This window comes from Formica exsecta, unplaced genomic scaffold (assembly GCF_003651465.1).
Source record: "Formica exsecta isolate Colony F162 unplaced genomic scaffold, ASM365146v1 scaffold363, whole genome shotgun sequence".
In the NCBI taxonomy this organism is placed as follows: Eukaryota; Metazoa; Arthropoda; class Insecta; order Hymenoptera; family Formicidae; genus Formica; species Formica exsecta.
In genome coordinates this window covers 1270508-1296319 of record NW_021850877.1, presented here as the reverse complement: position 1 = coordinate 1296319, position 25812 = coordinate 1270508, and the positions used below count along the sequence as shown (strand labels likewise).

Genomic DNA, 25812 nt, shown 5'->3' with positions numbered 1-25812 from the left:
CTCGCGTGGCAGCGTTCACTTACATCTATAAACCGAAATACATACACACATACACACGTAACACATACAATCCCTTTAACTCGACTCGATTGATAACGTCCAAGTATGCTGCGAGCACTTTCGTTGTGATAATCCGATCTGCGCGTTGCGAGGATCACTCGCTCGCGAGAACACCGAGGATCGAGCTGATTTGCTATTCGTTCTTCAGTCCCGTCGTCGATTTTTTTTTCCATGATAGGGAGAGAGAGAGAGAGAGAGAGAGAGAGAGAGAGAGAGCGATTCTCTCCCTCGGAACGTTGATGTGAGATGGTTTCGACGGCTGTTTCGACATCAATCCGCTCTAACGACGTTTCCGCGTTCCAAAATTCGGGCGATTTCGCGGGAGAAATCTAAATATCGCGAAGGAATCTAAATATCGCACCCGCGAGATCAATCGCCGGAGAATTTTGGTACGAGGACGGCGTGTAGACGTGGCACTTACGTGCTAGATTTTATTAGTGAAAACGAATAACGGTAAAGGCTCCATCTCTCTTGTAATATTTTAATTAAATTATATATTATTAAAATAAAGGGATTATGCCACTGTTTATTATTTATTGACTAACGTTCGACTAATATTGTAAATAATAACGAAAATATTTTATCTATATTTCCGATCTCCGGGAGGGCGCCGGGCGGGGGCGGCGTATTATCTCTTGTCCGTCTTCGCGGCGTCCAACACCGGTCGCCGTTTCGCCCGCCCCTCTATTGTTACACCATTTCATCATTGCATTTAATAAATTATATATTTATTGACTCACTCACCTTTTCAATTGCGCCCATTCCCTCTCTGCGATCTCTCCGCAATCTCACCGCTTCCCTTGCGGCTTTTCCAAATATTTAGATAATCTTGTAAGCTTTAGATATAATTATATCGCTAATGTTCAAGTTTAATTATGAATTTTAAAATTTTTATAAAGGAATATAAAAAAAGAGCCGCCGAAAATAATAAAGTTTTTAGTAAATTATTATAAATAATAGTCTCATATATCTGTGTAGATACTTTGTTAAGATGTTCGATAAATAGAAGAATAAGTTATGTTTGTTACACGATAATTGGCTTAGCTAATCAATTTGCAATAAAATATTGATTGCGAGCTAATTTAATATAAGTGTTGGATGTTGTAGTTGCGTCTAAACTGGATAGTAACACAATTACGGCAAGTTAAGGAATACCCAGGCGAATAATGATCTTAGGATACGTCGCTGAAGTCGCTTGTAGAGCTTCTATTGACACGAGGAGCTCAAAGTCCCAGTTCCGACTGTTCGTCGAGGGGAGTTCGCCGAACTAGGACTTTGCAGACCGCTAAATTTAACGACCGTATTCATAGCGCGAATTAATAATCCTTTCTCGTTTTGTCTAATGTTTGAAGCACATCTCGTACAAAGAACGCGCGAATGAAAAATATATCGCGGCAGAAATGGTTCCGAAGAGATGGAGGCAAGTGGTTCAGGAAAAATTTACTTACCGCCTTCCTTCCGCAACAGTTTATTTAAAGCATACAAACGGTACAAACTTTATTTGCTCTGTCGCTTTGAATATAAATTAAATTAAGTCGCTCGGTTATCGTACTCATGTACGAAGAAAGAGAGACAGACACGAGAAGAGGAGAGTTAGAGGGAGTGAGTGATGTAAAGATAAGAAAAGTATGTAGATTATTGAAACTGCTGAGCGGAGGAAATCGACCAGCGTCCAAGATTTTCCTCGAGAATTCGAATCAAACTCGCCGAGCAAACGGTCCGATTCCATTCACGCATTGTTATGCACGTCGATATGATTGCTTTCGCAGATCTTTTTTTCTTTTACTATTCCATTCGTTTCGATATTTCCTTCATCCGGTGTCGCTTCAAGTGAATGCAATATTCATCGAAGCTTAAAATATTTATTGTTTTTATATTATGTTAATTTCGTCCAATATAATGTGTTACCGACCTTAATATCAGAAGTACAGAATGGAAAACAAAAGAAAAAAATTGTTTATTAATTAAATTTGAATCTTTTATTGAAAATCGGGATCTCATTTATTTTTCATAGCAGAGATTTAGTTTTGCACAAAAATTAGCGAAGATAAGTGAGGAATTTCGTTAATATGAATCTCTTAATGTCAATAACTAAATTTAGAATTTAACGCGCGAACCAATCAATCCTTAATTATTCACTATATGATAAAAAATAAGTCCATTTAATCAGTGCCATTTTTGTGACAATAGATTTTGTTTGCGCCAAAAGTTATTTCTGCAAATATTTTAGTTTTCTTTGTATTTTATTACAAGTACGAGAGCGGGTGATTTATTTCCAGACGATAAGAATCGTTTCAGACAATAGAAAGGAAATGTAAGATTCACGGGAGAGTTTCCCGATAAAGAGAATTGTAGATAAAATACTATATTAATATACTCTTTAATGAAAAAAGCTATAATGACATCTCACTCCCCATTTATCGATGAATTTGTTAAGATAATTTTGTATATCTCTACAGAAAGTTGCTAAATTAAAAAATTCTCTAATTCTCGATATTCATCTTTGCATATTTTTCAGAACGACACGTCATATATAAACGGTATAAGATTATAATAATTTATTTTCCAAGATATTGAAATATTTTTTCATGTTTTGTCTCATATTTCCTAATTTATCTACCTTTTTTTTTTTGTTAAATATTAGTTATATGTATTTTTCAGATAAAAAAGTCACGCGAATGAGATGATGCGAATATTCAAAGTTATTGAAACCTGACTCCAGACACATTCATCAGACTCGTAGACGTCGATTCCGAATATCCAACTACACGATCTATTTGCATTGCCTGGATATATGATATATTTAATTTTACTCGCTTATCATTAATAATATTAATAAACGCGAATATCATGAATTAGCGCGTATCCGTTTGGCAAAAGGGCAGAGTTCGCGGTTTTTCCGACGTTGGATCAACAAAGTGGTCGACAAAGTCGGTCAGAATACTTGGACCCGGTGATTCTCGCGGTCGCAGACGACGATGTTGCCGGTGGAGGTGACGGCTACGCCCTCGAGGCCCTTGAACTCGCCGTCGCCGCTACCCCAGCAGCCGTATGACTTGAGGAAGGCGCCGTCCGGACTGAAGATCTGTATGCGATTGTTACCGGAATCGGCGACGACGATGTAGCCTTGATCGTCCACGGCGACGCCCCGCGGGAACTTGAACTGGCCGTCGTCCGAACCCTCCGAACCGAAGGACGTCAGTACGCGGCCGTTGACGTCGAATATCTGAACGCGATGATTGTTGCCGTCGCTGACGATCACTCGGTTCGTGTTGCTCACCGCGATATAATGCGGGTGTTCTAATTGGCCGCGTCCACTGCCGCACGAGCCAAACTTGCCCACAAACGTGCCGTCTGATTGAAATACCTGCAGGTATTCCGGCATTCAGGTATTATTTGTAATAGTATTATTATATACGGCGTAAAATATGACGCTGTTAATACAAAACGCAATTACTTTCCCGTCGTACACGCGCATATATTTTATCATCATACGGAATACACTGTCAATAGCAGCGGAAAAAAAAATTTCTACTAAAAAAGAAAAAAAAAATCGGAGCGTTTGATCCTTCATTTCCCGAAAGTTAACAATTAATTGAGCTATTTATCGAGAGTTGATGAATTAAGTTTGATATAAGGGGCGCACCTGTACGCGATGATTCTCCTTGTCGCATACGTAGATGAATCCGAGAGCATCAGTGGTGATGCCCCAGGGATAATTGAACCGGCCGTCGGCGGTGCCCTGGGAGCCGAAGGCTCGCAGGAAACGGCCGGATGGATCGAGCACCTGGATCCTGTGGTTGTATCGGTCCGCGATGATGTACTGCCCGATCCTGTTTACTGCCACCCCGGCGAGGCAATCGAATTCGCCCTCGCCGCTGCCGTACGTTCCGAACTCCTTCATGAAGTTTCCATTACCGTCGAATACCTACGGTACACCCGAGCGATACACAAGCGTCGTTTATATCGATCGCCCGCCGATATTAAAATCGTCCATTCGCGGCCAACCGCAATATAACGCGTCCTAGGAGAGGAGAGATTCTGTCTCGCTCCTCCCGTTGGGCGCGCAATCGAGGTCGGCTTATTTACGGTCGTCAATATGCCGATACATATACGAAATGCCCATGAAATTTTAAAGCCTCCGTACTTCCGCTTTACGGGCGTACACGAGGTAACTATTACGTCGCTTCGAGAATGACGCAATTGATTCATCGCGGTTCGTGTTGGTGGTTGTCAGTATTAGTTTGCATCTCTCTAATAACCTCGAGAGATTGTGCGACAGAACAACGCAATTTTTGAAACTTTTCAATTCATTAATAACTCTTTTCTTCTACAATAAAAATTTTTTTTCGAATAATTAAAAGAGATTTTAATAAATGAAAAAGATCTTCAAATAATTATTAATTCAAAAATGATTATTGTCGCTTGGATTTAAATAGAATTGAATTCGCGAGTTTTAAGAGATTCAATAAATTGGCTTACTTGAACACGATGATTGGAGCTGTCGGCCACGACGATGGAGTTGTCCGGGCCGACCGCCAGGCCTCTCGGCCAGGTAAAACATCCGGCTTCGCTCCCCCGCATCCCGAACTTAAACAGCTGCCGCCGCTTCAGCAAGTAATGACTCCTCCGACCATTGCTGGAATCGATCGACGAGGACGGTCAATAAAGCTCATTACGCGGATTTCCGATTTTCCCGCGATCGTAAATCACTTCGGAAGGGGAGAAAATTCCTACGCCTCGGTCACATGGTCAATCACGTGCGGTTACGCGCGAACGTTTACGCGATAAATGCAGTAATTCTTCATCTGAAACTCCTATCGAAGGCTCTCTTATCGTCCTCGAGAAAAGTTTTATGCCGAGCGCGGAGGAAGAAGAGGCAAACTCGGATATAGTGCTCTCTCTGTGTATCTTCATCTCTCGGCGGCGTGTTTCTTAAAAGAATGTTTTTTCGCAAATCCACTTTTCAAGAGAAACGCGCTGTTTTACTCCGGCGGAAACAGCGGTAGATCTTTGAGAATTATAGCCGCGCGAGGAGACCCGGCAACGCAACGGATAACGAGGATAAAGTGTTTTGTGATTGCGATATCCCGGCTCTCTCTCAGCGACGTCCAGCGCGGACGACGCTTTCTCAGGGAGTGTACTTGTCCGAGGTATATTTAGAAAGTTGCAAGTTCTCTTTTAACGACCATAGTGCGCGTCGCGTCTTCTTTCCAAACTACGAAACTTGCTACGTTCTCGGGACGTCGGACAAGAAAAATGTATGCGCGTCGTATTCATTTTCTAAGTAAATTCGCTCAGTAAGTAAAGAACTTCAAGTAAAGTTGAGACATTTTGTCTATAAATTTTATCTTATTAAAAAGGAAATTTATAAAAAATATCAACCAAAAAAAAAAAAAACAAAATTTATATCCTCAAAATTTTTCGCCTTTATTCGTACTGCCTTTTACACAAGATATTGCGATCGTAAGTAAGGACTTGAGATCTGCTTTCATGCGACGCGAGAATATAATGTGATCAAGACTCACCTAGTGGAGGAACCTGCTGCTGCGGGTGTAACGGGAGCTGCTGTAGGGGACGTGGGGGAGCCTGACGGGTTTTTTTGATCGTCGTCAGAAGATTCGAAGGATGTTTGCCCGGCGTGTCGCAGAGGTAAGCCCAACGATAGCCTTCTCGAGGCCGCGCTAGAGCTGCAAAAATTATTTCAAAAATTTCAGTTTCAGTTTCAGTTTTTTATAATGAAAGATCAATTATACAGGTAATAATTGAATCATCATTTTAAATAATATTTTTCATATTATTGATAACATAACAACGTCTCATATTGCGCTATCGTGATAATCCTGCGTGTTTGATGCGATATTGTAATAAATATATGATATCAGTATTATCTATATATATATATATATCGATTCTAATGCGCGTATAATGTTTCGAATCATTGCGCAAACAATGATGCGATTAAAGCTTATTGCTAGCATAATACAATGATCGCGTATCATACTATCCATGACGCAATTTGCAATTTATACTCATTACGTGGAAAATAGACAATAAATTAATATACATATATCCTCTACGTGGAGAGAAATTCTCTGACGTTCTCTTATATAAACGACAGATTTACTCTGATAAATTTTAAAAATTAGATTGATCGCAGTCTGATGCGAATTCGTTTGTCAAACGGTATCCAGTCGCGATTTGAGTCTCACCTGGACGAGGGTATCGTGGAGGACGAGGAGGGCGGTTCCTTGTCCTTGGTGGTGCGGTTGCCGTATTTGTTCTTCAGGTACCTGGCCCAGGAACTCAGAGCCGCGCCGTCCTTCTCCGCGCCCGGGCGATCGCGTTCCGGACTCGGTTCCCTTGATTTCAGGGCGTGGGTGCTACGGCTACGCGCTAGCTCGGAACCGACGCCGTACTTGGCCGCCAGGTAAGCGTTCGGCGATTGGGTCGTCGGCGACGGTGGTTCCTCGTCCAGGTCGAGATCATCGCCGCCGAAGTTGTGAGAGCTCCTGGAACGGGCGAGACGCTGTCGGCGCTCCTTCAGGGCCGCGTACCGGGATCTCGCTGATAAGGGCGAGTCGGTCTCCGCGTCCACATCCCTCTCGCGTTCTCGCTCGCGTTCACGTTCACGTTCCCGTTCCCGTTCCCGTTCCCGTTCCCGTTCTCGTTCTCGTTCCCGTTCCCGTTCTCGTTCCCGTTCCCGTTCCCGTTCGCGTTCCCGTTCCCGTTCTCGTTCCCGTTCCCGCTCGCGGGATGCCATCATCGCCGCCTGGCTCCTGCTCTTATTTAGGAATCTGGAACATTAGCAAGACGGCGCGCTCAATTCGTCTGTACCGAGAGTCTTTATCTTCATTATATTAATACGCTAATATTCGAGTTATTTCAATCTTGCAGAAGTAATTGTTTCCATTTTATCATACAGTGTACAATTTTAAAATTTTCTATATGTATATATAGTATATATATATTTTCGCGCCATTTCTCAACGAATTTTGCGAGCCTGCAAAGTTTAACACATAATCTCAATACGTTATAAGTGTTAGAAATTTCACAACAAACGATTGCAATTCCATGTATATATAAATATTTTAAGTTGATCTGTCAAACAGTCAGAATGACAAGTCACGATACTTGCGTATATCTATATATATATATATATTTTTTTTTTAAGAACTTAATTAATGAAAGTTTTCAGAAAATATCAAATTTAGAAATTATAATAATCATTTTCCTGGATATATCTTATAAGCATTTATGCTGTAAAAAATTTTTCTGTTTTGAAAGCCATTTCTGCGAGAGTAAAATAATTCCGTCATAATGCATTCAACAATTACACTGACAAGTGACAAATAATTAAATATACAATGAGATAATTAAGCAACGCGATGAAAAAGCAGTGTAATCTCATCTCATCTTTTCGCGTTATGTAATTGCTAAATAATATATAGACTGTCTACGGAGAGAGAAGCATAAAATGAGCACGTTGTTAATTGTAAAAGTTAAAACAACAATTAAATTTTTTATTCTCCGTATTATATGTATATATAACGTCTTCTAAAATATATTTGTTAATGCATCTTTGCATAAATATTTGGATTACCGAAAATTCCTTCGAATTTGTGCGAGACTAATGATTCAAACGGCTATATCCGCTCCAATTTTTTTTTTTATATTTTCTGGAGATCAACTTCTCTACGATAGCCTACAGTTCGATTGCGCTCGGCCTTTCTCTCCTTCATCTCCTGGACCGTAATTGTTCAAGCTAAATTCGAGTAGATTTCGGGTAATCGCACACCCTTGAAACATTGGAGGGTCTCGACCCCGGCACACGCGCGGAAAGGCGATACCCATTGTGAACGAGCGGTATCTCTGCGGTCGTATTTTCAAGCGAGAGACTCGCATCGGGCTATTTTGGTGCACGTGCGTGCCGCGAACGCAAACTGTGCAAGCGAATATGAACGCAATATCGTGCAACCAAAATACTTCTCGACGGACAATGCGTACGATATATCTATAACGCGCTCTATTTTAAAGGAAAAAAAAAAAAATCTCGAATCGTCTTCAAAATAAGGATGACCGGCGTTCGTTTTGTGCGTATTGCGTCAATTAAGAATATATTTATCGATGTCGCTTTATCAAAGAAGAAATACTGGACATTTGGAAGAAATAAATTTTTTTTTTGGAGATACGTTCTTATAGATATTTATTATTTGTAGAGTTAAAGAGAGGTGCACTGATTATGCATATCACGTTTTATTCCATGTGGTGCGCGTGTCCGAGGAGAACGCTATTTATGCGTTGCGGAGAGGCGCGTATATTAGGTTTTAAAAGATACAATAATACGAGCGTGCCGTAAATTGCACACGCTAATGAGTTTGGGAGGGAACAAAGTAATGAGGTTAAGGAGCTAACTGCTTTTCATATACATAACGGTAGACTTTGTGTCAGTATTACTGTCTCGTTTATGAGATTAAGCTTACGAGGACGAGATTTGCATTTGATTGCCCGCGAATCTATCCCGCTGCGTCCGCATTAAAACGAAGTTCTCGCGAGCTATTGTACGGAAAATTACATAGGGAGGGATCTGCGCGAACGTATGAGATATATTTTTATATCACGTTAGTTCGCGGTTTTAATAGCGCATACAAACGACGAAAGGCACACAGAAAATACTACGGTGAATCGTATTAATTAAAGCTTCTGCTTTTGTCGCGCTTGTGTGAATCAGAGGAAGCAGTTATTATAGACAAAGTAGAAAATTTTATTATTGTTACATAAAAAATCACATTCCGATATTATATCAATTCAATGTATGACAATGAGATAAGCTACGAGATCAATGTAGTTAATTCTAATTGCTAATCTGACTTGTGGTCTGTACACTTGCCGGAAGCGTTCATCGTCAGTGGAAGATGTCATTTATATACTTATCGGATCGTTGCGGGGTTTTTTTTTTTTTTTACTTTTGACTTTGAAATTCTAAAAAAGGAGACCTATGCTTACGAAACGGCCACTGATCTAATTCGATTCCAGCTCCATGGATGAGCGCAATCATCATCGGCGGCCACCGATGCGCCGCACATTTTATCACAGATTCGTGAGACATCCTGTATACATGAGTATGATGAATATGCAGATAAGTGTTTTACTGTGATTCGCACATGTATGTCACATGCACATCATTTTCTCGTAAGTATTTTTATTATTCAGAAGCAAGGGGGAGAGGGAAGGGAGAGTTGTTAATCTTTTATTACTGAGCCATCAGAAAGTTTGAGAGAGAGATATCAATTAAAAAATTATATATTATATTTAAATAAGCAATGTTTTTCTAGATTTAATTTAGTTCAATTTATAGATTCGATATTTTAGATTTTATCGAAAAGTATTCCAATCATGTCTTGTACGCGCTGATGATAACAGCTCTTGCATTGTTGATTAATTACAAATAACGGGGGAAATGTAAATCTCTTGCTCGTATATTACATCGTAATTAACATCCCGCAGGGAAAGTTAGTGTTGCGCGAGGGAGGGGGAGGGGGAGTGAGAACGGGAGAGGAGGTGATACGGATGAAATTTTCGGATTGCGTCAAACAATGTTTGTGTAGGTTTGCTCAAATTTGAGAAAGTTCATGAATGTCCGCAAACTTCGGCATAAACATAGTTTATCGCGCGCCCGGTTTGTATGACTTTGCACACCGAATCCTCCCCTCCCCCTCCCGCAACTAACAAAGTTCGTATTTCGTCGTATTAGGTCGGGTCCCAGTGCATCGGTAGAACCGACGTGTCACGAAGTAAGAAGTTTCCAGTTTACGAAACTGGTAGATCAGATTGTAAGCGTAGATCGATGGTTCTACATTTTCCCTTCTCCCTTCCCCCTCACTTCCCGCCCCATTCCCTTCTCTCCCCAAACAGCGGTGTGGAAACTGTGAAGTTTCGACACCACCGATTTGTTATAGTGGCGAGCGGAGTGCGCAACGTGCTAAGAATACTGCGTAGCGTTATGTAGTAATCCACTTTCGGCTGCAAGTATTTTTACAGTAGAAGATTAGAAAGAGAAAGAGAGAGAGAGAGAGAAACTTGACTCTATATCTATATTTTTATCATAGTTTGAAAAGAACGAGATGCAATGAGAGAAAAGTAATAAATTCTCGATCAAATCAAATTTCGATTATTATCACGGCTGTTAAAATAAAATAAATTTATGATTTGAAATAAAATTAATTTATGATTTAAAATAAAATGAATTTATAAAATTGATTTATGAATTAATCCATTTAAAATTATAATAATAATAATTATATATATATATTTATTAATTATTATGGTAATTAAAGACACAGAGTTGTTGGATCTTTTAATGTTCACAGCGTGTTATCTTTTGCAAAAATAATAAAGCGCATTTGAATTGCACGATAGGAAATGGATTAATCACAAATTATCGCAAAGAATAATAAAATTTCCTTAGCTCGTTGCGAATTTTTCTGAGAGATTTTATTTGGACATTTAAATCTGCTATCCAAAAGCATGAACTTGTCCTTATGTTTTGTATCGTACCTACTTGTAGTCTCGCAATCCAGTATTCTACCACTTGCGAACACTTCTGACTTTCTCCTCGAGATAACATTTCAGTTTGAGTGTGTGTATCTTGAGATGTGCAAAAGAGATTGATATCGCAAACTTGTAATGTCGTGTAATATTGCGAAAACTTGTATCCTAAACGCTTTGAAGAAGTATAAAAAGAACCTGCTTGTAGATGACTGTGTCTGCTTTAACAAGATTTTTGCGAATTATTTGAAATAAATATCCAAAAGTGATTTTTATGATAAGGAATAATCCAATATCTTTTACACTCTTGTTATCTTATTGTAAAACAAAAAATAAAATTAGATTCTGAAAATATAAGATTTTATATCATACATAAAAAGAAAACATAAGTTATAAATCTTTATTTTATGTCAAAGAAATGATTAAATAAATGTAAAATAAATTAATCTTGTACGCACGCGTAATATAACTTAACAATTAAAAATTTAACATTGTGCAATTTAAGTGCGCGTGTAAATCACTTTTGAGAAACATTCCGATGATCCCGCTCGAAGGATTACCGAAGCGGACGACGAAATTTAGACAGCCTCCACCGGTCGATCATCGACCGGTCCACCGATCAATGATGGTATTATAAACGTAAAAACAATCTGTTAGTGCAATAAATAAATATGCATTTTTTTCTCGTACATATCGTATCCCGCTCGATAGTATTCCAGAGATAATACACGTATGGATCGGGACATTGAGAATGAGAAATCAGGGAATTAGACTGCAAGAGAAATTCTCGGAACAAAGAACGTGAATGACCAAAAGAAAATGAAATGGAGAGAAGAAATATTACGAACAAAAATTTGCGAGCAAGCGGGAACCGACACTTTGTGCTTGTTATTATTTTGATACTGAGGACGGTTGACAGGGAAATAAATAATACGAGTTATCACAAGAAATGCAGTTTATTTACCACACCAACAAACTGTGACGTAAGCCTACTCGCTAAGGAGAGAGTACAAAAACTTATTACAGATACGCGCGACGCGGAGGCGGCCGAGCCACGTGGTCACAGACTGTCACGTGCGGTCGCCGCCGACGTCTAACGCTACCATTTCTTCGGGGACGGGTTTAAAGCGTGAATTAAAGCGCGAATTGCGAAGACTGCCTCGCTACTTGACGCGATGCCTGTGTACGTATGTGTATACTCACACATATATATATATATAAAACACGACCGCGAAGCTACGTACTTGAGCAATGAAGCGGGTTACGTATCGCGGATCGACAAATGTAGGAACAATGGCACTCGGCCGTATATACGATTATCACAATATATAAAATGCAAGTTTATTATGTATACTGTAAATAGATAGTTTTCTATGTTCATGAACGTTCTCTGATAGTGGTGGTTTTTATCCGGTGCTCGGAGAACGCGAGTTTCGAGCAGCAGTCCCTTTTTTTAACAAGTAAAAATATATACCTTTCTCTATTCTCATTATATCATATAACTTTTCCCAAATTCTCTATCATATTAATTCTCGATACCGGTATGATTTGATTTCCTATGCCCTTTGATATCGAAATGCTTAATTTTCGAAATTAATTGCAATCTGATCGGAGTTAATTGAATATTAATCGGAATTCGAGAGTGTAATAATATTTAATACTAACAACATTATGATGTGTGATTAGTAAGATCTTTAAATTATTTTCTCTCTTTGTCAAATTAATTGTGCAATCATCAAAGGGTTAAACAATCTAAAAAGCTATAATTATGTTTTATAGGAGTTAAGCGTTTTGCAGTGTTATAATTAGATTTATTACATTAGATGTCTCACTAATTGACAAAACTCGAATCAGATATTTAATCGTAGCATTGGAGCTAACAATATCTCGATGGAGATTAAAATTCTTTCGTAAACAAAACGAAATATCGGATCAAGTATCCCATCGGGGGAGAAAACTGCTGCATCGTCACTCGCGACAAGAGAGTCTCGTCAGTTTCTGTGTGTATGTGCAAGCTCTCGTGTAAGGTCCACGGTCTCTCATCATCAACGCCGACAACCGTTGAGATGAAGCGTCGGGAGGAACCGAAAGAGAAGATCTGTGTACGTGTCTGTGTAGGTCGGAGAAAAAATGAGAGAGCCCGATTTAGGAGATTACAGGAGCAGGTTCGTTAGAACGGTGTAACACAGTACGGACACACAGAAGACGGTGGTTACCATTTGCACCGGTATACTGTGATTGGCAGCAACGGGCGGCGTTTCCTCGCGCTCGCCGAGGAATCCCGACTGCTCGCCCTTCGACCGGGTAGCGTTCGCGAGTAATGCACCGTTCTCAATGTTAGTGTTCGTTACGAGGTCGGTCGTTTGGGAACGAATCGTGCTCTCCTGCGCGCTGCGCTCCCCTACGCGGCCATCACCGGCGTCGCCGTCGTCATCGACATCATCGTCGTCGTCGTCAAGTATCACCCACCCGTTCTCGTCGATGCCGCTATCCTCGATCCCCCTCGAAGCTTCATCTTGTACAATCCCTTCGATCCGCACGATGTCTCGATCGTAGGGGACTTCGATCCCAGGAGAGGTCGCCCGTTCAGACTCGCTCTCGGACTCGTCGGAGACCAGCCATCCGTTCTTACCCAGACTGCTCTGCCTGTACACGCGGCTTCTGGATGGACCCTCGGACGCTCGCTCTTCGCTTGGGAGAGTCGTCTCGACGTCGTCGATCGCGGTGCTCGATCGCGTTGAGGAACCCTCGAGATTGTTCGATGTCTCGTTGTGTCCCCGCTCAGCGATCCTCGAAATAGTTTCTTCAGTACGAGTCCCATCGTAGTCATCCTCGACACGATCGACCATGAATCCGAAGACCGACGGGATCGCGGACATCGGCTGCAGATCCTGTTGTAGATCCTGCTCCGTGATCACCCAACCATTGTCGTCGAACATCTCCTCGATACTCCTCTCGTCGATAATCGAGGCGCTTCGACGCTTTAGGTCCCTCTCGTAACGGTCGTCGGGTGTCATGCTGCTTTCGCCTCGACTTGAACTAACACTCAACACCGTAGTCTCCTCGTCGTCTCCGAAACTCGAGGGATCCTCGCTTTTCTCGCTAACCTCGCGTTTCGCGCTACCTTTATCGCCGGAATCGTTTTTTTCCTCTTCTTTCCTCTCTTTCTTCACGTTGCAATTTTCATCCCGAGACTCGTCGTCCTCAACCTCCTCTTCGTCGCCCTCCTCGGAACCGCTTTCGGAATCACTCTCTGATTCGCTGTCGGACATTGTTCGCCCGCTGATGAAACTCGAACATTCGGAGACAGTTTGAGACTCTTTGGATCTCGATCGATCTCTGCGCTCGACGATCGTCTCGACGGATTGACTCGTAGGGTCCAATGCGCGCTCTTCGACAGTTGCATCGACGTCCTCCACGACGATCCGAAGGAAACATGGAACGTCATCGAGTTTTTCACGCTTTTCGAACACGACGTCGTCGCGTCTTCTCGTTTCGGAGTCATCGTCGGTCGCGAGAGTAGATCCGTCCCGTTCGCGATCGGCGGCTATCAATGAGATCTCATCGTTCCCGGAACGACCTTCCACTAACATGGCCTCGTCTTCGGATGCCACGCTCGCTACTCGATTATCGCCGCGGCTACCCTCGAGGAGATTACTCTCGGGTTCGCTAATCGCGAGGTGGGAAGAGGTGGATGAGGTGATCGATTTGTCGGTGTCCGTAATAATGTCCGTTCGCGACGAGCGAGCGTTCGTCGCCCGCGGCGTTTTAAGTGCGTCCCCGTCGGCGTCGACGTTAAAAGCGTAATCCGCGATCGTGGCCGTGGCCCCGATTACTTTATTATCGTCCTCACCGCGATCGGCCGAGTACCCTCTTTCGTCGGTACTACCGTCCGCGCTAAATGCCCTAAAACGATTACGGTCGTGGGGGTTACTGGAATTAGAAGTGGCCTCATCGTGAGCAGTCGTTTGAGCTACGTGCGCTACGAACCTGCTGGTGTAGCCGCCCGGCGTCGTCGACGTCGTCGTCATCGCGGCGCCGCCGCTCGGTGCCGTCATCGTCGTCGTCGTCGTCGTCACGGATTGCGCGGGGCTCCCCCTCGGCGACGAATACCTGAGACACGAGGTGATCGGTCGGAACTTTTTCTCTTTTCTTTGGGGTAGGGGGAGATGCTTTGTCTACTACTACTACTACTACTATTTCTAAAAGGGTGTGTTTCGCATGGTGTGCCGGCCTGATTGCGTCCTCGAGAACTTATCGGACGACGTGGCACATCGATCCCGATATTCTTTTCCTCATCAAGATTATGGTCACGTTATTTCGACCGCTACCGGCTGCTTTCTGCCGAGTTTATCGCGCGTCTTTCATTAGTATTGAGGCGCGAGATCGTAAGATTAATAAGTTACTCTATATTTCAAGCTGTTCAGAAGTTATTCAATTCGCAAGATTTTCAGTTATCATATTTTATAGAAATATTTTATGCAAATGCATTAGAGAGAGAGAAAGAGAGAGAGAGAGAGAGAGAGAGAAATCGCAACAATACACGGTTAATAATCCATGTAGCTAAATTAAAATCCGAATCTTTCAACTCGTTGCTAAAATATCGAAGCTTGAATATTGAAGTACTTGAAATACTTTGGCCAAATAATTAATCAATTAATCGACAAAGATAAAGATCGTTCGATTCCTCTAATAAAGAGCGACCGTAGGATTTTATTACGTCCCTCTCGAATGTGGATGCGTGCTCGTGGCCAAATTTCCGCGCCCTAATGTATTACGATTCATCGCCAGGCTGAGCGGTTAATCAGTTTCCGCAGCGGTACGTGGAAAGTTTCTGATAGCAGCGAGCGCGATGGTGAACGGGACACGTGATTCTTTTACAAAGGCCGGAGGGATTCGCCGCCGGACCGGGCCGGAGAGCACTTACGTCGTGGTCTCTCTCTCCCTCGTTCTCCCGATGGTTTCTCGTCTCCTTAGGCCATAGTTTCGAGGAGATTGCGAATGTCGTGGGTGGGGTAGCTCACTTTGGAATTCAGCGCGAGTGAGCGCGGCCGCGCATTCGTATGCTCTCAAATGCGGCGAGGGAGAGAACGTTCTGATGCGTGTTTGCGATGTTTCCGCGCACCGCAAATAAACACGAAAACACGCGAACGAAAGCTTTGCGATAGCTCTTATAGCGAATGCGCCACATTGGATTCTTGATCGATCGACTCTTCAATGATTGAGAGTCGCATAATGATAAGAAAGGCAATATAGACGCTTGAGAAAGAAGAAAATAAAGAATAGAAGAAGAGAGAGAATTGAAATTATAATTTTTCCAATTTTATTATAAAAGGGAAATCTTGAAGAAATAAATGTTTAATTATAATTTTTAATTATATTAAATCTTTTTAGTCTGTATTGGAACAAATATAATTTTATAGAAAATTCTCGATATAATTCCATCTTTATATTTTATGTTCTCGCTGTCTCAATTTTATTCGTGCTTTTTGTAATTCTTATCGTAAACAATTTCTGTCCATACTTGACAATCGTCAACTGATATGTTTGAATTTCCATAACGTAATTACTATATGATATCAACCCGATTCTAATAAATTAATTACGTTATGCTTTATGTCAATATAGCTTGAAAAGCAACATTAATTTTATTTCTAATCAAGAAAGACACACTAATATCTTAAATATCAATTCCATTATTTTCCATTTCAAGAGATGATCTCTGAAATATCTCACTTGAAATCAAAGTTGATCTCACCATATTAGTTGAGAGTCAAGTCTGTCGTTCGTCTCGTCGATGGATTCACATTTTTAGAAAACGAAGGTACTTGCCTGGTGCTAGGTGAATCCTCTTTGCTTCCCCTTCGAGCTTCGGCACTGCGAGCGAGCAGAGGCCCGATATCGGTGCGCGCCATGGCGGATTCATTTCTCTGACGATCCTGAGACGTGGCGGAGGTGTTGACGGATGGAGTAGTGTTGGACGGATGAACATCCGTTTCCGACTCTTCCTCGGTATCCGACTCCGTCTCTTCGGAGGAGCTGCTCGTCTCCTCGTCCTCGTCCTCCTCCTCGTCCTTCTTCTTTGTTGCAGGTTCCTCTCGCGGTGTCTGAATCGGCGGTGGCGGAGCCGCACGGTTACCTAAAAAGACAGAAAAAACTTTGACATTAATCTCATCTTAGCACGATTTTTATCTGGAACTCTAGCTTGTGACATAAGAGAGATTAAAGAATTTAATTTAAAGTTATGCATAAATTTTTCCAACGCTTTAAATAAATTTTTAATAATATATATATATTTTTTCTCTCTCTCTTGTATCTCTTGCGATCGAAATTATTATACGTTTCTCACAGAAAAACCATATCTGACTTCGATATAAGGAAATATTGTAATATCGAGCTGAAACAACAGTCACGGACAAAGGAAACGAGGAGAGACAAGCGGCGAGGACTTGTCGCGGTGCATGGGAATGCGCGCGTTTGTGCGATCTGAGATGAGAAGCAGAAGGAGAGCGTCCTTCCTCTTCTCCGTCGCGTTCGCGGATGACGGAAACGCGATGAGAAAGCGGGCCGATCGTATCGATTGTCGACGGTGGTCGGAAACAGCAGCGCGCGAATATCGCCACCACGTCCGTCCGCGTGTCTCGCCGTCGGCGAGACACGTCGCCTCCCTCCGTCGACTTAACACGCGGTGGTAGATTCGATGTGACGTGGCCGAAACATGACGTCGGAAAAGCGAGGCAGCGACAGCTTTAACTGAGAATGGCTAATGCAATTATCGTGCCAATCCGTCCTGTCCTCAAATCTCGAAGTATCGCTCGCGCGAGGTCTCCCTCGGCCCAGCATCCAGCAAATTGTAACATTGTAACGCGATTGTAGCACAACCCTCTGCGTTTTACGCATACGCCCTTTGCATACGGGATTAGGCCAAGCGTAGTGGACACACGGACATTTGCGATCGAACACAGAACATTCCCTTTACAACCGTTAATTTATCCGTTAATTCCGTCAAGTCTATTTATATATTTCCTTCAAACTTCTTTTCGAGAATAATTTATCGTGAAAGAGCACCCACATGGATAACGTCTAGTTCGTTAAATAAATATATCAAAAAAACTATTCAAATGATATTAAAAACTGTTATATCATTACTATGTAATTTTGGATTAATTAAATTTGATGTCATGTGTTTTTAACGTTCGATATCGCGTTTTTTAAATACGAGCAAATTCTCCCTGTTTTAAATTAAGTCTTCTGAAATAGAGGTAAGTGAAAGGTAAACGCAATTTGTCCGCACATTCAATTTTCACCCTCGACGCAGAGAAATACAATAGATGCGTTAAATAGGCGCTCGATGTGCGAGGCCAGCAGAGACGTGCTTTTCCGAGCCTCTTCATTTAAACAATAGATAATAAGCGCACAAACTGGGAAATTGGGACGTGCCGCAGATAGAGCAGCTTCTAGCTGCTATAAAAGCAGCTGAATATTCGATTACTACTGGTTGCATTATTTCTTCTAATTTTTCGGAGAGAAATTTTAGAGAAAAAAGCCGAAAAATCTCGCATCTTTTTTCCATTAAATAAAAATGAAAGTATTCGCTCCACGCGAAGAAACATAACTTGTATTAGCCTTAAACTGCGCTTTATTGTTCGCAACAAGCTTTCTTAAAAATTATAAATTATTAATAATACATGATTAATTACCTGCGCCTAAAAAACGGCTCTGAAAGGGCGTTCTTGGCGTCGGCGCGACGGTGTTCGATGACTCCTTGGTCGTCGCGGAGATGACGGCCGGCACCGATGACACGGTGGTCGACGTGTTGGTCGGCGGCGCCCTCGATAGGTATTTCTGCTTCATCTCCTCGGTTGTGAACGACGCGCCCGTGTTGCGTATTCCTGATCCTGCCGAGCTCTCGGAGCCGGTGCTCGAGTCCGACGAGGCGCTCCTGGCCGCGGGCGGGACGTGAGTTTCCGCCGAAGTTCTCCTGCTCGAGAGCAACAATATTACAAACAAGCCCGTTAATAACGGAGAATGGGAGAACTCGGCCGAGTTAGTTGTTTACCGTAACAACGTCACGGCATAAACTCTTCGCTTAAGTCCGATATAACGCGAGCGCTGCTAGAGGAGAGCTGGCCGCAAATCTCGCGGTTACCGCCCGTAGTGATTAATATCCACGTGAGCAAACACGCCCTTGGTCTTTCGTCTCTTCGGGGATACCGTGTTAGTTTATCATCTTGATACATACCCCTTGTCGAGAGAGTAAAGGTAATTTTATCGAGATTTCCTTACCGCGGTGTATTAATTCTTTAAAACGCGGTTTTGATACATGGTTTCGAAATTAGTCCGAATTTTTCATCGGAAGTTCAATATTATATTATTTCACTTATTTGACAGTTAATTCGCAATGATTAATATTACACAATTACACGTTTTATGGGACATGTCGAAATTTTTATGTTCATAAAACTTTTATAAGCGAATAATTTTTTCTCTCTCATACTTTCAACTCCGTTACATTTATATGCTAACTTTTCTTCTGATAAAGTTCGATGGTTCTATCCGCGCGCTTACCTAGCGATAGCCGTCCTCCTGACCGGCTGTTCCTCGGGTTCCGGAACTTCTCTCGACGGTGGATGCGCGGAAACGGGCGTCGACGTCGGCTGCCTTTCCTCCACCGTCTCGGCGTGGACGGCGGTGGCGGTCGCCGCGGCATTCTTGTTCTGTTTCTTGATCCTGGAGATCTCGTCATCCTCGCTGGTCTGCCTCGCCATCGCGGTCGGTACCTTTCTCACTTGTACCTGCGCGTCAAAAGATCATTTATTCACGAGAAGTAATGCTGCGCGTGCAAAACGCCTCTGCCTGTCGCGAAATCGCGCGCCTGCCTCGCGACAATCTTTTCCTCTCGCGATCATCTCGATTATCCTAGACATCCTCCGTGCCGAGGTTTACGATCGAGAGTGTGTCCCCTTCGCGGCAGCAGCCGCGTTCGATGCGTCGCGCGATTTATCGGAACGCGCGGAATCCGCACATGCATTTAAATGCGACATTATGGCGTGTACGCGACAGGTGGCGAGTACGTGAATCGGTGCGGAGATTACGCGAGGGATGCGCCCTGCACCCGCGTAAACAGGTGCGTGTAAGCGGGTGGCGTATTAATGATGAGACGTAATAAAAAGTGTAAAATTATTGTATTATCTCCACATTCGCAGTATTTCATACAAAATACAAAGTTTTTTTTTTTTAATGCATACTTATTCGATATATATTATTCTCTCACTATCTATGTCCTATCTATGTACACACGTGTATTCCGTTAGGTAGCTTTGCTGGTATACGTGAAATCGTAGCAAATTAACGCTATATAATTCAGTAAATGGTTGACACTTTGTCAATCGCAATCCATAAATATGACGTGTATAGCACTCGATATAAATTATCATAGATTAAAATAGCGGTCCACGTTACGTGTACGGAGGCCGACATTTGTGTTTGTACGTTCATTGAGCTTTTTAACACCAGCCGCTATCATCCGAACAATGGGATGCGCGACATCGAACAAATTTCGTTCGTTGCATCGGCCGTCAGCATGGAGAGTTCGTGTGTCCATCCGTTTATTTTCTCCTGCCATAATAAGGGATTCCGTGTGAGCAAAAGTGCGGAGGTATCACTGTCAAAAATAAATACGATGTCGTCAAATTCACGAACGCCCATTCAAATGTTCTTAATTAATCGATTAATTAATCATTTATTATATATATTAGCTTGCGATCAAGATTTCAGAATCAAATTTCAGATTTGCGTTTTTTTTTCTCGTTGTCAGTAGAACAGCATTACATCATTAGTTGTAATATTTTTCCAAATTTTTACCTTTATACATAAATTTTCGAAAACGCGAATTATAACAGTTATATCGCACGAAACATTTCTTTGTTATATATAAAGACTTTAATGTTTCCTGGAGATTTATTAGATCGGCATCCATGTCAAATTTTTCAAACGTACTACGAGTGTTTTTTTTCGAGTGTTTTGTAAAAATGCATGCAAGATTGATTCCCGCCACAGCGATCAAACTCGTGGCCATAAATGAATTGTATCATCGACGTCTAGCCGTTTAAATATTGATGCGACGCGGAGTGATATACAGCGTGTCGATAAGCAGAGAACGACAATTAAATTCACCGATACGCTCTCTCTTTCTCTCTTTTTGTACGTGTGGAATGTACAATATATTTTTTCGGCATGGAAAAATTTACACCGGCCAGTAGGTTTGCATATAGATGCCGGACAATCGCGCGATCGTTCGATTCAATCAACTGAGCGCCGTGCTGCATCAACATTTTAAATATGAACGTCAAGAGAGAAAAAAACAAATGGAGCAGTGGTAAAAACGTGTATTACATGTGGTAAAAAAAAAAAATACGAATGTCCCGGACGAATTATTTGTCGATCAATACGCTTCCATTGATGTGAATTTTTATGAACTCGTCATTACGTAACGATGCATTAGCGACAGTGTTGTTTTTATCAATGATCACATTTGAAAATTCTTCGGCGATTATGCGAATTACTTTGCGATTATTTTGTAGCAATTTTTTGGGGGCTCGGATACGCATTATCGGAATAATGGCGAGGGACGATCACGTTTCTCACACACACACACACACACACGCACACACACACACACATGCGAAATGTATTGTATCGGCGGATTTTTACGAAAGTTGAGACAGTTGATTCAGAAGGTAACAGATTGATATCCCAATATAAGAATTGAGCGATCTAAGGAAGACTTATACGTAGGGCTGAAAGAGATCTCGCGAGAGTCCTCGCATAGAATTTATACATTGCATCAAAATATATTCATATGATAAATGTATCTGGATTATGCTCTCAGTCTGTATCGAATTTTTATTCAACGGCGCAAGTTATATATTTATATATTCAAAGTATGAAATATTTTTTATTCATTGCGATGTTATATTTTATTCCGATATTAAGGTCACGTTGAAATTTTTCCAAACAATATTATAATATTAAATTATATTATATTATATTATAAAATGAATCTTGACCGCTTATTTCGACTCACTTGAAAAATAAATTAATTACCATAAAAATAGAGAAATATGTGGAATATATACTTACCAAATACAGCAATTATACATTATACTCAAACTCTTGTTAACGAATCACTGCATTTCAAATGCGATTCATGCAAACGATTATTATATTACTTCTTCGATCAAAATTAGATAGCAATTAACTTCTCTCTTTGCTATATAATTCGATCAATAATTCACTAATTATTAAATCAGTATCCTTTGCTTCTACAATTATCACTTCTGAGTATTTTCCAGGAAAATTTATTATGCACTAACAGATACTTTCGAGTTAATGTAATGTTCGAAATTAAAGCGGATCGAGAACGGATCTTAATTTTCCAGATATTATCTAAGTATCTTAAATCTAAATTCTCGACCCGACAAATTATATATTCGATCCACTTTAGCTTCGAAGGCCACGTGGGCTCTCAGAAGCATGCTATTCTAACCTGAGATTTGGGTGTTTGAGGCTGCTGCACTTGGGGCTGACTGATCGGTTCCTCCTTCTTCCTCTTGCCGGCTCGCTCGCATTCCTGAAGCTTCTTCATAACACGCGGCGAGTCCGTCAGGCGAAATATACCGGACAGGGGACCGCGCGCGGCATCCTCCGTATCCAGGACACGTTCGCGCAGACCGGATGGCTCCTGCGGCGCCGTCGACGTGAATCTCACCGTCGACCTGGAATCGCCGTCGGAATCGTCGCCGTCCCGATGTCGCATAAATCGACTCCTGTATCTCGACTTGTTCCTGGGCACCTCGTACTCCGGCGCCTCGTACCTAGCACACAACAACGACATCGATCAATTAGATTGTCGCCGAGAAACTGATTCGCTTTAATCTGGAGAATTCACCAATTCCTTCTCGCCTAATCCATTTCCACGACGTCTCGATAAATTGTATAAATGGAGTAAACAGCTTAGATCTTTTTTTTTTATACGCGAGGGAAGTGTTTCTTCTTATTGAGTTTTAGATTATTTTTTAAAGCAATCTGTTGATGAAGTTTTTATAGAGTTAACAATATAAATTATTATTTAGCAGATTGACTAATTAATATGTTAAAAGAAAGAAACAAAAATTTTTAATCTCATAAATTAAGAAAAAAAATTGAAATGTGTTTTATATTGCTTATTCTTACAATTAGTGAACGGTAAGTAGATCAAGTCAGTCAAAGGTCAGACATAGATATCAACTTGGACCACGTGTATCTGAATATAAAAAGAATGTCTCCCTCTTCTCCCTAAAAGAATAATAACTTATCATATCGAATAATAACTTATCATTTTCACGAGTAGATCTCGCATACACAAGAACACGTGTCTCTGATATATGTCACTTGAAATTATGACAAGGGACCAATGACAAGTCCTACCTACGCTGAAACGCGACCTGCTTTATAGTCAGATTATCTCAGTTCGATTCGAGAGGGCGTTTCGGAGGATTGCCGGTGACAGGATGAAATGATATTAGGGGATCTCCATCTTCTACCCTCATATCATCTCTTCGATATTCCCTTTAAGTTCGCTGATAGGCTTCACGAAATTTTTGCCTTATCTTTTAACTCTTTATATGTCAAAGCATGCCATCAACAACAGTATCACGTGTAATGTTCTATGCTGACGGAAAAAGATATGTGATAATCATTTTAACAATGCAAATTTAATATAACAAAAAGTATGTAGACCAAAAATTGAAATTTTAACCGGATATTTGGTTAAAATGCCGCCAAAATCATCTGTTTCATGTGTTTCTAGCAATTTAATAAAGAATTGAATAAGGTACAATATTAAAATTAAATAATATATTTTTATTTGTCATCTAATCAAAAATCTCTGTAAAATTTATAATTGAAATTTTTTAAATTATATGTGTTGTTTTTTCTCTTGGTATCAGTAAATCGTGAGAATAAAACACATTTTGCTAATCAATGCAAATTATATACGTGACGATTGATAAGATATATGCAAAAAATCGATATAAATAAGTATTAGAATCGAAAAAAATGGTTGGAATATATCTTCAATCTATACAGTAATAATCCTTGTGTCGAAAACTGCTAAAAAATCAGAATATACATATCTTAGTCTTTTAATCTGTTTGTACCATCAGCAATCCGTCAGAAGAATTGCAATATTGCATTCCACGAAATCCTCTGCGAAATATTTTTGTATAAAGATTGCGAGAAAATTTGAATCAAACCCGAAGCGGATGAAAATAATTAGACGCGAGCTTGGAGAATTGATCACTTTCGAATTCGAGAAATGCCATTTATTAAAAAAGTTTATATCTTGCAATTTTAACAAAAATCTTAAGAATCCATCAGCAAACAGCATTTGTTTTTTCCAAGTATTAATTATTTCTACAATATTATATTTAAGAGAAATTTATACAATAATATATTTTATTATATTAAAAACGTTTTTATAAAATTTGAGAAAAAAGCATTACAATTAAAACATTACAAATTTATAAATTACTGTATAATCAAGCTTATTAAATAAATGATAAATTATTATTATTATTTCTCATTAAGAGAAGAGAGGCTGAAAATAAATATAATATAATTCAATATGTACATAATTCAAAATCTTTTTCCGCGCGCGCAGTAATGCATTATATATGTACATAATCTTCTTTATTTGTGCTAGAATTCTAAAATATTTACAGATAACATACACACACGTATATGTATGTGTGTGTGTTGCATGTAAAATTTTTTGATTTTTTAATCTATCTATCTATCTGCATTTGCACTATTTATAATATCACGGAGTATTATCGATTTTGAGCACGTGACCATTTAGCTACATTTCCGTGATATGATATCAGGCGTCGTCACGCTCCAAAACGCTGGCAAGAACACGCGCCAGAAATTGCAACGGCGATGACGGGCATTTGTGTATTTCGGCTTTTCACGCCACGCAAAAAGAGAACGAACACGCGCGCTTTTCGGAACGTATTGTGAAAAAAAAAATACGGATAAAACGGGATTTCTGCTCGAATATCACAAGGCAAGTGTCAAAAATAAACATCGCGGTATGCGCACGTTTCGCACGATAAAAATGCATCGCATGGAGATGCATTTACAATTCAACGATATCTGAATTCGAGCGCGACCGACACAAATTGATGAGACGACAAGTGATTGTATTTTCTCTAATAATCGCATAAAACGCAATCACAATTGTCGTAATTATATAACAAACGAAATATATATAGAAGGCATTGGAACGGGCGGGGGGGAGAGGGCGGACGCGATTCCCGCATGTGAAGTAGGTCTTTGCAGCTCGCGAGCGTTAATTACTAAAAAATATGTGCTCGCGCGTATCTAAAGCATTTAATTTACATTTTGACAAGGCTGCTTAATAAAACGGACTGGCGAGAGCCTCTAACGACTGGTATTGCACGAAACAGGCAGCAATTAAATCCGACGCGCCTATTCCGAGCTGATGGTACCTTTGAGTCGGAATAGAAGAGAAGAGAGAAAGAGGAAGAGAGAGACGAAGAAAATGAGAGGATGCCGAAGCATGCGTATTTATAACTTATGTCGAAATAAACATGTGAGATATTTCGGAAAATATGCAGTTTTCTCCGACGTATCGAAATCGTACTAAATAAAATAGAATGCTTTATAATAAACTATAATTATACTTGTATATAAAATAATATTTTATAATAAACTGTAATTATACTTGTTATATAAAATGTAATATATATATATATATAAGAAATTAATACACGTATATATTGGAACATATGAATTTTGTGGTTATTTTCACGCGCAAAATTATTTTGTAAAATAAATATTAATTATATAATATAATCTTTAGAAGCTTTTTACACTGTGGCTGTCAATTGAAACTATTATTTTATGCCAAGATATATTCTAATACTATGTTGAAATGCAATAACTAAAATACTATTCTTTTGCCTATATTGTAATTATGTCTTTAAAATTATAATTGTAATATTAAAATTATAATTCAAAAAATTATTATTGCTAAATTTATGTACGTAAGGATATTGTTGCAATTATTACATTTAATAAAATTGTATGAATTCTTATTTAGAAGATTCAAAAAATTGTAGAGATTAAAGACATCACTCA

At 40.4% G+C, this 25812-nt stretch overlaps 1 protein-coding gene across 2 annotated transcripts in view; it reads right to left on the bottom strand.

Moving 5' to 3' along the window:
• Positions 1-1510: 1510 nt before the first annotated feature.
• The window catches only part of LOC115238941 (RING finger protein nhl-1), a 198264-nt gene continuing 173962 nt past the window's right edge, over positions 1511-25812 (bottom strand). The window contains exons 8-19 of one of the 2 annotated variants that reach the window (XM_029813147.1): positions 22157-22484; positions 19177-19403; positions 18309-18589; positions 16441-16747; positions 14599-14721; positions 12825-14514; positions 9067-9170; positions 6273-6857; positions 5589-5750; positions 4543-4699; positions 3707-3988; positions 1511-3427 (exon numbers count right to left, since the gene is read on the bottom strand). In XM_029813147.1, the coding sequence (XP_029669007.1) occupies positions 2996-3427; positions 3707-3988; positions 4543-4699; positions 5589-5750; positions 6273-6857; positions 9067-9170; positions 12825-14514; positions 14599-14721; positions 16441-16747; positions 18309-18589; positions 19177-19403; positions 22157-22484 (4678 nt within the window). In that variant the 3' untranslated portion in view covers positions 1511-2995. The remainder of the gene's footprint in view (positions 3428-3706; positions 3989-4542; positions 4700-5588; positions 5751-6272; positions 6858-9066; positions 9171-12824; positions 14515-14598; positions 14722-16440; positions 16748-18308; positions 18590-19176; positions 19404-22156; positions 22485-25812) is intronic. The other variant, XM_029813148.1, reaches the window with a different exon arrangement.